This window comes from Python bivittatus, unplaced genomic scaffold (assembly GCF_059951505.1).
Source record: "Python bivittatus isolate LINGU-HERP-01145 unplaced genomic scaffold, Pbiv_v1 ctg000080_np1212, whole genome shotgun sequence".
Lineage (NCBI taxonomy): Eukaryota > Metazoa > Chordata > Lepidosauria > Squamata > Pythonidae > Python > Python bivittatus.
The window spans coordinates 73,160,101-73,175,589 of NW_028277035.1; the positions used below are offsets into that span (position 1 = coordinate 73,160,101).

At 37.7% G+C, this 15,489-nt stretch overlaps 1 protein-coding gene across 1 annotated transcript in view; it reads right to left on the bottom strand.

Moving 5' to 3' along the window:
* Positions 1 to 14,689, bottom strand: part of CHL1 (cell adhesion molecule L1 like) — a 93,526-nt gene extending 78,837 nt beyond the window's left edge. The window contains exons 1-3 of the mRNA XM_007427096.4: positions 14,515 to 14,689; positions 6,428 to 6,533; positions 2,233 to 2,423 (exon numbers count right to left, since the gene is read on the bottom strand). Coding sequence (XP_007427158.1) covers positions 2,233 to 2,423; positions 6,428 to 6,533; positions 14,515 to 14,605 — 388 coding nt within the window. The 5' untranslated portion in view covers positions 14,606 to 14,689. The remainder of the gene's footprint in view (positions 1 to 2,232; positions 2,424 to 6,427; positions 6,534 to 14,514) is intronic.
* Between the last annotated feature and the right edge of the window lie 800 nt (positions 14,690 to 15,489).

A 15,489-nucleotide genomic window follows, 5' to 3' on the forward strand; every position in this document is an offset into this window, starting at 1 on the left:
TAAAGATGTAATGCATGATTGCCTTCTGAATGTTATTTTTGATAGAGCAAGACCACTGTCTTTGTAGGGAAGGTTTAAATTCACCCCCAGTACTTGTTTTGGATTGAAAAGAAAAAAAAAGTAGAGGAGGATGGGACATTTGGATCTCTGTCCATTTACGCTCTGCTAAGGAAAAATCAAAAAGATGTCATTACTCTCTTATGTTTAGCATACTCTAAGCTAAAGTACTTTGGATTTCCAATATCACATTCACATTTCAAAATTATTCTTTGACAATTACATATGCATAAGATTCATATAGAATTCCTCACTTCATATGTTCGAAGTCCATCTTAATGGGTCTAAAGATGCACCTAATTATGCAATTAAGATTCTGAAGCTGTTATCTTGCAATCTTGTCTAAAGCACATTATACAGAGTTTCTGCCCTCCAAGACCTTTTTCTTCTCTTTGGTCAAGTGTGAGTAAATACTCAGCCTCCAAGTTGTTCACCAATATCCACAGCAGCACATTTTGGGGTTTATTTAAGATTGGTATTTATCCCAAATTGGGATTGTTCTGGGAAAGTAAGATTGAAAAGAAATGTGTTAAGCAGGACCTAGTAAATCTATTTTCCTTTAATGTTCAACAGAGAACTACAAAGAATCCTTCAAGAGCTGAACATTCTGCCCAGGAGGATGAATAGCACTCTCTGGCCACAAGGCAAATCTTTCAGATTATGTTAGACTCCTCTTAATGAGCCAGTGGCTGCATTCAAGGGAGGAGACCTGTTCTGTTGTCCTGGGCTTGCATGCAGCAGCTGCTTCCAAGGAGAAACAGCAATGGTGGGGTTTCAGGGCAATCTCTTCAGGATGAAGCAGCATGGCTGGTTGCCACAGTACTGAGGCTATTACATCTGGCCTGCAACAACCTTGACAGCTACTAGGCACCAGCAAAGAAATTTTGCTCTAACTCTGTAACACCCTAGTTCAGGGTGTTACCTTGGCAACTTTAAGATATGTGGACTTTAATTCCCAGAATTCCCCAGCCAACAAAGCTGGCTGGGAAATTGTGGGAGTTGAAGTCTACGAATTTTAAATTTGCCAAGGTTGAGAAACCCTAAATGAGCTGGTACATAGTGAAGCATCTTCTGTGCTTGCCTGCAACTCTCCTTGGTCTGTTACTCAACCCTCAGCCCATCATGCAGGATACGTCAGATGCCTACATTCTTCTATGGACATTACCACCATCCATACCTTGATTGTATTTAGTGTTCTGCCTCCTCCAAGTGACATTACTGTGTTATTGCCATGCTGTCTATACCCCTGGAAGACCACTTTTAAAAAACATTGGAATCATGGTGAAAAGGTTAAGCCTTCATTAGAAAATATTATCTATCTGTCCTTTATTGTAGATTGTTGGTCACTTTGCAATCAGACACACAATTTTGCTGCCCCAGCATATAATTTCTAAAAGGTTTCCAGTAGTCCATGGATAAGATACTTAAATACATAGAGAATGGTATTAAGCCTGCTACTGTACACCATCAGTTTTATTTGGTGGCAGCACCTGGCCAACCTTTACTGGGCTCATAAGCTAACCAGCTAACTCATCAGATAACCAATTTGGATGGGAGATCACCAGCAAATACTTGGAACTTTAGACTACGGAATTGAAAAACATTCTGAAAGAAGGCTATGACAAAACACCCTTAATTGCTAAGAATACTAAGGGGATGTGCCCATAAAATCACCAGGAGTCAAGCTGGACTTGAAGGAAACTTTACTAATGTAGATCACATGCTTTCCACATTTAGGTTCATATTTAAGTTCAATTCTGATATCTCCAATTTAAAAATGCTCAATAGATTTGCTCAAAGAAAAATAATTCATAATTAGCTTTCCTAACTCTTTGTTTTTATTGTTATTCTACCAAGAAGTCTCAATACATTTATTTCCATTTGATGTGTTTTTAAATGTACCTTGGAGAAAGTGGATGAAAAGGGGGAATCCAGAAGGAATACTTAAGACTCAACTAAAGTACAGGGAATGCTTAGCACAATTCTCCAAAACAAAACATCTGTAATTTCCAAGGCCCCTGTCTCCTGAGTGATTCTTGTAAATCCCAAATCAAGTTAGAGGCAATTAGTACAATGAACTACCACAACAATAAACATGTTCTGCCATCTTACAATTTGGCTGTTTAGAATAAGTACATTAAAATGCCAGTCACCACCATCATCATGAATACTCACCTGGAACTATTAGCTCAATTTCTTCTGACATAGAAGTTCCCAGTTCATTGGACGCATAGCAACGATATTTTCCTTGGAAAAAGGATATATTCCCATGATTTTTAACTACAAACGTTCCTGAATTATTAGATGTAATTATCCGTGAGTCATCCAACAGACTAAATGATTTCCCATCTTTTGTCCAGTTAAAGCTAAAATGAGAAAAGTTTAACATGAATAATTTTGAAACAGTTGTAATGTATCACTATTGTATAAATTAAATTATACCAGAGAGTGATACTCTGAATCATTTATGTCTTGCCTTTTCTCACCTAAGCTATGCCTATACATGAATAAATTATAATTAGTACATATTAGATTAGTCCACATAATACATTGTGATAAAATCACCCAAAACACAGGGATGCATTCTACACTGAGCCACTCAAAACTTCAAATTAAAGTACTTTTTCAGAGTGTATGTGTTGAGAGACAAATATAATATATAAAATACAGCATTTAGAAAAGTTCCTTAGAATGTAAGAAAGAGCCCTGCAAGATCAGATCTAATGGCTATCTATACACTGCACTGTGCGACAATTACAAGTTGGGAATTAGCATAGTGACCTTCATGATCTTTCCCTCAGTGACCTTTGATGACCATGCGGTATCTAGAAATGCTGTGGTTTAACTATGCAACAACTATCTCAGCTCTTCCATTTTCTTTTGAGATGTTAAATATATAGAACTAAGATCCATAAAAGCAGCGGGTCTACCACACTAGATAGGACCCAAGGTCCAGACTACACAGAGAGGCCTCAGAGACAGTCCAATACATAGTGGCAGGGTGTAAGATGCAGGCAGGAACAGCATACACTGAACGGCACAACCAAGTAGCTGGTATTGTGTACAGGAACATCTGCACAGTGTATGGGCTAGACCCTCCCAAGTCCAGATGGGAGATTCCACATAAGATTGTGGAGATTAACAGGGCTAAGATCCTATGGGACTTCCAGATCTAGACGGACAGGCAGGTATTGGCCAATCAACCAGACATCATGGTAGTAGACAGAAGACAGCAGTGGTAATAGATGTAGTTGTGCCAAGGGACAGCAAATCAGGAAGGACTGTGAAAAGCTGAAGAAGTACCAGGGCCTGAAGGAGGAACTAGAGAGGATGTGGAAAGTCAAGGCCAAAGTGGTCTCAGTGTGGTAGGAGCACTCAGGGCTGTGACTCCTAAGCTGGGAGAATGGCTCCAACAGATCCCAGGAACAGCATCAGAGCTCTCTGTCCAGAAGAGTGCAGTGCTAGGAACAGCTAAGATACTGCGCAGAACCCTCAAACTCCCAGGCCTCTGGTAGAGGACACAAGACTGAGGAAGACACGTACCACCCATAGGGGTGAGAAGGGATTTTATATATATATTTGTACAAGGTTCCTCCTCCTCCTCCTCCTCCTCCTCCTCCATGCAGATTATCTGAGAATTGTAAAAATTCTTTGTAAAAGCTTGCAAACCTTTGTTTTGCAAAAATTCCTAATAATGTTCAAAAATGTCCCCCACTTTGCAAGCAATACATTATGTTGAGAAAGTGGGTGATTGAAGGTGAGGAAGAAATCACTGTACCTTAAACTTTTGTTTCCAGAATTCCCTGAAGGAATGACAGATGTGAAACAAATCTTGCTTGATGCAAAAATAATAGAATCAGAAATATTGGCTTAAAAAAAAAAGTGTGGATTACAAGACAGAAGGCATTTAAAGTAGAAATGCAAGTGACAGGCCAAGAGAAAGATCCAGATACGGACTCTTTACTGGATGTACAAAAGAAGCTGGCTACAGTTTTAAAAAAATAAAGGAGAAATACATACAAATGATAAACCAAGAGAATGACCTGGATAATGTCTTTTAATTGGGTTTACAAAAGAGGCTTGAAGAAGCCTTTGCGGTGGGACAAAGAAGAATTGAAGAGAAATCAAATCCTACAACAATATTTGAATGAATTAAAGTTTAAGATTTTTAGAAATAAAAGGAAGGAATATAGGAAGGTTTATTTGATCAGGGTTAAAATAAGACATGTTTTTATAAAGTTCTGGCAACCCTTTACAGACACTAGGATTGAAAAGTTGATGTCTTGTGGGTTTGCTTATAGATAAGGCCTGGGTTATGGGAAGAAGAGATATCGATTTGTAACCTTATAGGAATAAAGATCTACCAAACTTGTTTATACCTGTTATGATGAATACTGGAAATCACTTCTTTATATATTTCTTTTATCTCACTCTTTCCTCTTTTTTTTTCCTTTTTTTTCCTTTTTCCTTTTTTGCACTTTTTATTTTCTCTTTTTGCTTTCCATTCTTTCTCTGAGTTTAGTTTGTATAATTTTGTATTACTGTAATTAAATCTTCAATAAACATGAGAGAGAGAGAATGAGAGAGAGACACACAGAGAGAGAGAGAGAGAGAGAGAGAGGAACAGAAACTCTAGATGGAAAAGTGCTGCATATGAAGGGTCTGATCTTAAATTTTTGCCAGTTTGAGCCCTCTAAATCAGATCTGGATAGTAATAGAGTCTGCATTCACTAACCTAGAGAATGTGATACTTTCAAAATAACATGTCATCCTTTCATGGTTTTAGGAACATATACATATCAAAATAAGTATGTTTATATTTAAGTATGGAATAGATTAAAATGAATATCAGGTGTTGCATGCACCTGATCAGGTCTTGCATGCAAAGTCATGCAAAGGACATGTAAATCTTGTTATCTCCTTCTAGCTGTTACGTACTTCATATAATTTGCTAGGGTGCATAGTATAAATCATGGCTTGCCCTATCCGTCAGTTATTTTTTAAACAGAATATACTGGGCTGACTCAAACAGTCTTTCCTTAATAAACCATGGTTTATTATAACCAATAGTTGACAGTGTTCCCCTTGCTCTTCCTTCTTTTGCCTACTGGCCTCTAAGTTTTACCTGTATAATCAGCCTGGGCAACTGTGTCTTTAGTTTTGACTAGAAAGGACAATATGGAATGAAATGAAGAAGGGAATGTTGTTACTAAGCTGATTCTAGTCTATAAAAATGGGGTTGCTGTTTCTATGAACTGCCCAAGCATGCCATCTTTCTTCCAACTGTTTGTCTGACAAAAATAACCTCCTCACCAAAAGACAGGTCATTGCCTTCCAATCATCAGTGGACTGAAGATCAGCTGGAGTAGTGGGTAGAGGGAAGGAATGAATCAAACACAAAACACCTGATATTCATATCCATCCATCCATCCATCCATCCATCCATCCATCCATCCATCCATCAATAGATTCTGATTTTTTTCTGCCAGGATCTCCTATTTTCCATATCAGGGACATTAACTCCATTTCTGGTAATATTTATCCTTCATGAAAAAGGCAGAGTAGGAGCTCCATAAATAGATAGCAAAACAGGTTGAACAACAAGGTGCCATTTGAATAGTTGTTTCTTCTAATAAAGGCGAATATGTGTAGCTCAGGGTTGAACTGTGGAGTCCTTGGGGTTCTCTGAGCTTGGTTCTTTTCTTGCAAATGGTTTTGTTACCCAGCTAGGTAACATCTTCAGTGCACCATGCTCAGAGAACCCCAAGGACTCCATAGTTGTTTCTTCTTTCTGTTGGTTTGTCTCAGAGGGCTACACACATGTGAATTGGTCAGCTGTGTAGAGAAGGAATCTAGATAATGAATGGTCTGAATGGGGAGGAATGGGAAGTTTGGAATATATTGTTTTTCTCTTCCCCATATGTATGCCACTTCTGCACTTTGACATCTATGTGGAAAGAACATTTTATGATAAAAACTGAAAAGTACTTGGGTTACAGGAACTACACCAGAAATGTAACCTGATCTTCTCCAATTTAAAATTTCAAACAGGAAATGGTTGATAGCAACTAGAATGCTGCATTAGTATGCCATGCTGTTACACACTTCAATTCTGAGGTTAATCTGGCTGTTGTTAAACACAGATTATGAAATTAAGGCACTCAGCACATTCTGTTAGGTTGATTTTATGTTTTATCTATGACTGGTGCCTTTGGGCATCTACTAACAATATAGGGTAGGTGATAACATAAGGATAAGGGGGAAGAAGAATAACTATAATTGAAAGAAAACAGTGAAAATCAAAGGTTAAAACAGCACTAAGTAAAAAAGAAATAAATATGCAGAGAGTCACAAATTTAGTAAAACTTACATTGGTTGGGGGTTCCCTTTAGCTTCACACTTGATTGCAAATTCTTCATCAAAAGGGAAAGCAACCTGATCAGTTGGTTGTGTTGTTATTGTTGGAAGCTGTCGCACTGAAATACCCAAAGGTAAAATGATTGAATAAACAAAACCAGGAAACCATATTTGCTTATACCCTGTCTTTCTATCATAGAGAAAGCCAGCCTAACTTTAGCAGGCAATTCCAAAAAATAAGAGCAGCTACAAAAAATATTCTCCAGTGACAAACATGATCCAAATATGAGATTAGATAAATAGCAATTGTTTTACAGGGGAGTGAGGATGCTGTAGTAGTTAAGATATTAGACTAGGACTAGGTACACTTTGAACTTGAGTACTGGAGAAGACTCTTGAGAAAACATTGGAAAACCAAGAAAACAAATAAATTAATCCAGAATTTTCACTTGAGGCACAAATGACCAGCATATTTTGCGCATATTATATGAAGACCTAGCTCTCTTGAGAAGTCTGTAATGCTGGGAAAAATGGAGGGAAAGTGATAAAGAAGACAGATAACAAGATGAATGAACTCAGTTACAGCAATAATGGGTGCACCACTGGAAGACCTGAAAGACCAGGTTGGGGACAGAGTGTCCTGCAGAAAATCTATCTGTGTGGTCAGACACTTGATCAATCCATCAGGGACACACCCAGGCTTAATCACAGAGTTCACTGGGTGACTTCTGGCCAGTCACTATCTCTCAGCCTAACTAAACTGACAGAATTTTTGCTATCAAATAAAATGACAGGGAACCATCATACTGCCTTGAGCTCCCAAGGAAAGATGGGTATCTCTACAGTACCTATATCATTTACTTATCTAGACTTCCATTGCCTGATTATAGAGAAATATAATAATAATATAACATAGAGTATATCCATGGAACATCTTGTAATAATGTCTAAACTGTTGTCCAGTAACCCTTCTATTATTAGGTATGAGCACATGATCAAATGTTTTTATAATAGTGCTTCCAGTTGCAAAAATCCAAATGACCGCTTCATGGCAGTAAAGAGATATTAAAATCTCCATCTAGTGGTCATCCAGGTTTGTGCAGCCTACATCTGGTAACCCTATTCTACAAGGCAACAGCCATCTTGCAGCATATATCTAACATGTCATATGATAGTTCCGACGGTTCAGCGGTTTGAGTCCAGCCTTCGCGTTAAACAGGGTGAGCTCCTGTTTCCTCCCTAGTTCCTGTCAACCCAACAGGTCGAAAACTCACGTGAGTAGATAAATGGGGACTCTCACTCCGGTGGGAGGAAAAATGCTGGCGGCGCCTTGCAAAAAGGAGTCGGGAGCAGTTGCCGGTAAGCGCGAAAAACCGTGCGCGCCCAAAAAGGGCGCGAAGCAACAGAAACCCCGCCTCCTGCGCTCGCCAGCTGGGCTCTGCTCTAGGAAGGAGGCTCTGGCAAACCACTTCTGAAACAATTGCCTTGAAAACTGCAAGGACTCATCCAGGCAGTCACTGCAGGGTCAGCAATGACTGAGCGCAGACAAAAAAAAAAAATACCACTGGCTATCTAGGATTTGAATTTGTACTTTTTCTTTTCCATAATAATTCAGACTCAACAGCAGCCTTATTTTATTATTCTTTATGTTCTACCACTTTCTAGTTTGGAGACAAGAACATAAAACCTGAATCTAAGAAGTAATTTGAAATAAATAGGGCTGCTCAAAATAGCTGAAGGACTGTAACAGCAATGCTATTCCAAAAAGGTGTAATATAGTAAGATAGCATATTATCTTTCAGGGAGGGAAACAGAGAGTTGGAAAACAGATATTCATGGCAATCATTTCAGACATGAATATGTTGTGTTTCCCAAGAGAACCCTAAAGCAGAGATCTTGCATAACTTCATTTTGGTTTGGCTTGATCAGGAGGGTTCCCAAGCAGTGCTGTTCAAAAGGAATTTCACTGAAGGGAATGAACTCAAGAGTTACATCTTAACCTTTTGTAACAGGAAAAGGAAGGAAGGAAGGAAGGAAGGAAGGAAGGAAGGAAGGAAGGAAGGAAGGAAGGAAGGAAGGAAGGAAGGGAGGGAGGGAGGGAGGGAGGGAGGGAGGGAGGGAGGGAGGGAGGGGAAAAAAGAGAGATTAATTTGAGAAATTAATTTTAATATTAATCGGGAAGTTAATAAATTTAGTCCTTTCATTTTCACTCATAGATTCTTATTACATATCTCAACTGCAACTATATTCTCTGCTGAAAGTACATTAATTATCAACTTCAGAGTTTAGTACTATGCTTTTAAAACTTATTTTCTTTCACCATCAGCACTTTGATCCTAAGAAAGACCTGCTTGTTCATTTTTGTTCCATGCTGACCAACATTCTTTCCCTATAACCTTATCAGTTTTGCATTATCACAATTCTTTATTATTTAAAAAAAGAGAGAGAGAGAGAGAGATTCCAACATCAAGCTATTTAGTTTGTTCTTATTTTGGTTAAATATGTCCACTGTTTCAGTCCTTTTCAGACTGTCCATGCTATTAAATTAAACAATTTAAGCAATACACAGTATTGCTTCCTGTGGCTCTGGGAAGTTCTGGCCTTTTTGTTAGATAAATATGTTGTTCATGTTTCTTTCTCCTTCTTTTTGTCAGTGAAACATTTTTATCTTATCTGATGTTCAATAAATAAATAAACATCAAGCTTTCTAGTCCCTTGATCGTTCTTATAGTTCTTCTCTGAACCTGTTCCGGTTTCCCTGAATTCTTTAGAAGACTACCACTTTTAAGTGATTCCACTCTTATGTTTTGGGCACTAACAGAAGGTGATACCGGGAAACATACAGTTTGTTCTTGGGAGTCCCAGAGGTTTTATTCTCTCTCCCATGTTACATAAATATGAAGGATCATTTGCACATTTGAAGTTAACTGCCATCTATATATTGATGGCAATCACTTGTACTTTTCCTTTCTTGCAAGGTCAACTGTTTTGAGGGCCTCTGCATACCTCCTTATGGTAAAGGACTGGATGTGGGAAAATGATCTCAAATGGAATTTGGACAAGGGAATTGTTGCTGATTCCAGGGACTGGGCTCCAGGGCTCAGGTGTTGGGCCTATTCTGGATGGGGCTTGCACTTTCCCTTAAGGAACAAGTTTGCCGTTTGAAGATTCTCCTTGATCCAGCACAGATACTGGATAGCCACATAATAACAGTGGCAAGGAGAGCCCTTTATCAGCTTTTGCAGGATAAACAGCTGTGCTTCTTTCTGGAGAGGAAGTTCTGGCTTCAGTGATAATGTGCTGGTAAACTTAAGGTTGTATACTACAATGTGGTCTTCATGAAGCAACTCTTGAAGACTGTTTGGAAATTGCAGCTACTCCAGTATGAGGCGATGTAGGTGGTTAGAAGTGCCTACAGAAAATGACATGTTATGCCTTGTGTTGAAATAGTTAAATTATTTATTTATAAAGCAGAACTTGTAAATCACCTCTATCTAGTGTACAGGAGTAAACAAATGCAAAATTAATACCTCCAAACTTAAAAAAAAAATAAAAAGCCAACAAGTCAGAGAAAGAACACAAACCCTCAATTTAAGGTGCTAATTTTGGGGTATAGGCTAATTCCATGGCTTAGGCCCAAACTGCCTACAGAACCAATAAGTCATGTACAACCTTAAATGGGGTACCCTTTGCTGGTCCCACCATGAATATATTTAATATCAACAACAATTTCTGATTATTCTGTGGCTCATGCTATGGAACAAATTGCAGAAGTTGGAGTTGCTTCCTCTTTTTTACACTTTAGGAGGGGACTTAAATCTACCATTTTACCCAGATCTTTTTAGAGTTTCAAGGCTACAAAGGCTTTAGCATTTACAGGTAGTCCTCATTTCCCAATGGTAGTTGGGACTGAGAACTCCATCACTAAGCAACGTGATTGTAAGGTGCAATGTCACATGATTGCACCCACTTATAATAGCAGTTCCAGCAGTCCTAGTTGCTGCTGTTAGGCAAATCCTACATGGTTGCAGTATCCTGCAGTCATGTGATCAATATTTGCAAACTTCTGCCAGCTTCCTCACTGACTTTGCATGTTGGAAGCCGGCCATACTGGTTGCAAACGGCGATTGGGATGCTGTCATGTTATAATTGCGAGCCTATTGCCATGCATCGAAATTGTGATCACATGACTGTGGGGATGCTGCAATGGCTGCAACTATGAGGACCCATAGTAAGAACCCCTTGTTCAGTGCTGTCATAACTTCAAACTGTCACTGAATGAGTGGACATTAAACAAGGACTACCTGTAGTTTTAATGTGTTGTTTAAAGTTCTGAATAGGTTTAGAATTTTAAATGTTATATACAGTAGCTGTGCTTGTAAGCCACCTAGAGCTACAGGAATGAGCAGCATATACATTTACTGTATAAATAAAATGAATATATCAGTTTCATTCTGATGCTTTCTGCTCATTTCTCTAGTCTATCAAATTTGTTTTGAATTTTATTTCTGTCTTCCAGATATTAGCTATCTCACCCAATTCTCTGCAAAAATGTAAATTTGCTAAGTATTGCCTACACTTCATCACCCAGATAATTAATAAAAACATTGAGGACAGAAAGCCTAGGACTGAATTTTGTGGTAATTCAATTGTTATCTTATTTCAGTTTGCTGACAAAGCCACAGATAAGCACTTTTCGGTATAATTTTCAAGTCAGCTATGTATCCATTTTATTGTCATGCCATCCACCTCTTATGAAATCTACCTTACAAAATGCTTTTCTGAAGTAAACTTATTCTATGTCTACAGCATTATATGGCCATTCTTCCTCCAGTAGTCCTCCTACTTCTCAAGTAATTGTTTCCTATTAGTTGGTATTAAGCGAAAGATGGCTGATCCTTTGGTGCCTTTCTCTCCTTCTCAGAGCCAAAGTTAGCAGTATGGCAAGAGAGGAAGTTCCTGGAAGGACCACACTTAGAAGATTTTGTTTCCTAAATAATGTTGGAATAGTTAAGTACCCCATCATGCCTCTTTGAAAAAAACGCAGTTTAGTCTTTGGAAGACATCATCTGCATTTTCTCCTTGCAGGCAATGGTAGGCACCAATAACTATACCATATTCTTCTGCTTATTTTAACTCAGTCTCTGTAGTATTGCCAAGTTTATTCCCTCTGATTTCTAAGAGGATAAACTTAACAAATAATGCAATTCCTTCTCCCTTTCTGCTACTACTGTTATTTTTAAACAAATTATATTGTCTACTTGCTGTATCCAGTTGCTGTGGAATTTAACCCATCAGATCTTCCTTGTATTTGTCTTTCTGTGCTCAGAGTTCAAGTTCGCCATATTTATTTCTCATACTCTGAGCATTTATACTGTTAGGGTATAGACAGTGATGACCATGAGCTTTAATAAGCCAATGGCCTTTTTGGTTTTCAGTTGCATGGTTTCATAGGACTTATTACTGCAATGGCCATATAATCCATATTATAGTTTCAAATGCCACCATACTTTAGATGGGGCTTCCTATACATATGAGGACCGAGGCAACTTCCTGAGTGCCCCTCCCCCCCAAAAAAGAGCCCTACACACATGAACAGACATTTCTAGCAACACTATTCTTTAATATGCTGCTGTTATGTCTTATCAACTTTATGGAAATTCTGGAGAAGAAAATGCAGCCATTCGTCTAGTGGCTCAGGTCAATCCCAGAAGTGCATTTTTGAGGCAGCACATTGTGATTCATAACTGAGCATGTGTGTACTGTAACACAAGTCCATGTCATATGCACTTGAGTCTAGTAAAAAAAAAAAAAACCTTATATACCTCTGTAGAGTCCACCACGGCCAAATATTGGCATCTTTATTCAAAACCACACACCTTCAGGAGCAGAATGGATGGACTCACAACTATGCAAATCATCTATTTCATAGATTTACATTCTTTTATTAGGCTGAAGAAATTAAAGCGCTGTGAATCTTCACATAACCAAACTATAAAAATGGAAATTGTACCCTGAAGAGTAATTGACCATAATAGAATTACCACTTCGTTATAAATTACAGGAATGAATATTAGAGAACTGGCTAGAAAGTCTTTAAACCTAGTGAACTGGAAAACTCACTGCTCAAAGAGAATGTGGTATCTTGCTGTACCATATGGTACCTCTTCCTCTACACCTCCAATGGAACCAGGCTTTGCCTATCCTGTTTATAGCTAAATATAATTCATGTTTATTAAAGCCATTAAAAACCTTCATTAACAGAAATTAAGAATTCAGATGGAAAAATAGGGTCAAAGCAAGGCCATGTAATTTGTGGAGATGATTCTAAATAATGGGTAATTTAGAATCCAAATTTGCAATTTATAAGAGAATTCAACGACCAACTCTGAAAAGGTAATTCATTTATTTTGAACCCAACACCAAGAAATTTAATTATTTTTCCACAGCCATTAGAGTTATGCAAATCCTGAACAAACACATCTCTGTGAATGATTAAAGTAGCCATATCAGCTGGGAGTGGCTGATGAAGGAGGCACACAAACCTGGAAAAAGACATGGCTGCTTAAACGATTCAAGGCAATGTGTTTACTATGCACTTCTGTACATTGCAAAGCAAAAGATTTGTCTATCTATAATAGTCACATTCAGGTTTTCTGATAATACCATTCTCTCTCAAATAACAGTTCTTTGGACAAAAGTTTGCCGTTGGTACACAATGATGGCTACATACATTTAAATTAGACAAAAACGTTTCATGCTACCATGGGATGCCTCACTGCTAAGACAGAAAGCTGGCTGATAAGAGGTTGAAAATGACAACAGCATCCTACTTTAAAGATACATTCATGTGGTTAGTGAAGACATGGGTGCCTCTCCCTTAGCAGAAATTGACAAAAGTGCAGCCAGCTCACTGATAGGAGCCATGAGGATCCCACAAGAATTATTTTTCTAACTGAGACACTTTCATCTTCTATTCTTCATCACTGATTGCTCAATTTAGGATACTTTGATTGGGTCAATGTCATAATTAGCATAATCATAATAACTGTTGATTGCGTATAAGAACGGATCTGAAGTATATCGTATTCTGGTTGACAATGACATTGCAGTTATTAAGAATACATGGAAGGAAGGAAGGAAGGAAGGAAGGAAGGAAGGAAGGAAGGAAGGAAGGAAGGAAGGAAGGAAGGATGGAAGGGAGCAAAGCCCTGGTCAGCTGAGGAAGTATTAAGTCTTATTTTTATCATCTGTTCCCATTAGGGAAACTTGTGAGATTTACATGACTAACAGCAAGTTTTCACTTAACACTAGATGGGAATGGAACAGGTCTCCAGAACTTCTACACAATCTCTCATTAATAAGATAGAATTGATAAAGCAGGATGAATGATGTAATTGAAAAGGAAAAGGAAATCTTTTATCTGAACACTACTATTTTAGGAAAATCCAGTCCCATATCTGGATCAATCTTTGAAAAAAAATACCCATGTTTTCCATTATCTTGCAGTTCTTTTTTCTCTTCACAAACAAATGATGTATAAGCTGTTTTTATTGAAATGTATGTTTTATATATTGCAAGCCACTGCAGTCTTGAATGGCACCTAAAATATATTCTAGATAAGTAAATAAATAAATAAATAACAATATATGCAAAGCAGCAAAACAATTGTTTCATTAAATGCCTTTGGCTGATCCCCCCCCCCCGGATAAATATTCAAAGAAGTATTGGATTATATTATTAATTTATTATCACCATTTTTAGATATTCACATTGAGTTTCTCTATCATATCTGGATACCAGACAAAATTCTAGTGACCTTCCTGACTAACTTTGGAAATCACAGCACTAATGACTGATTCATAATATAGGAGAAATGAGAATAACTTGGATCTTAGGCACCTGTCTATGTGCTATATGTATATTTTTATGGCTCTGCACGAATCATAAGGACAGAAAAGCAAACTTGCAATTCTATCACACACAAATTCTTAAGAGGCCATGCTAGGAAAAAAATAAAGCTCAAAATGGAAACAACACATCGGTAGGATTTAATCTGATCACCAGTAGAGGAACATTCAGTAAATAGCTATAACTCACCAGTAAGCGGGATTTCAATAGCTGCTGCCAAATTTAATACAAAGAGAAGCAGGCACACGAAAATCCTTTTTGTTTCTAATGGCATCTCCATCTCTCTTCTGTAAACATGTAGTCCAAACAGACTGAAAGATGCCTCACAATCTTCCTGTTCTGCAGACTGAATACAGTCCCAGAGAGCAAAATCTGGAAATGGAGTAGAGAAAGTCACAGAAATACTTAGGGCATTCGTTCAGCTCTAATTGTGTTAAGAAAATGAAAAAATAGGCAAGATTTATAAGCTGAAGCATAAATCATAGCAACATACAGATTGTAATTTATTCTTTTACCCTTCTGTTCTCATATTCAGAAAGGGAGGGGAAAAACAAAATCAATTACCCCAAACAAATCTAATTACTTTTCTGCTTGTATACAAGGAAAAAAAAAACATGCCTAACATATTTGGCACACTCATAGTAGCTTCTATTCTTTTTCTTTTCAAAGAAGAATACAGATTGAAAGCAGTTGAAAAAAAAGATGAGATTTACCATGAAATTTCACCTAGTTTATGTTTTAATACAGGTTATAATTACAAAATTTACAGTAACCCCCTTCCTCAATATCCTAGGAGGCACATCTTAGAATTTCACTTAAACAGCTCTTGATAGAAAATATGCTTTGGTACAAAGGCACATTTACAGATAATATTGTTGTTTATCACTGGTGTCTCAAATTGAGAGTCAATAATTTAAGGATGATACAAAGACACCATTATTTTTATAGCCTATTGTAAAATAAAATGGAAGAACAGAAGCTGGAAGGAATAAAATGTAACAATGAACCAAAAGTCTATATTTCAACTCTGCCCACAGCTCAATGACCAAGGTGGAAAGTGGTAGTTTGGCAACCAGCTGCTACACGGATGGGAAATCAGGTGACCATTTATCTCAGAAGAAATGTTCTGGACTGGAATTTGTACTTCAGAGAAGCCAGCTATCT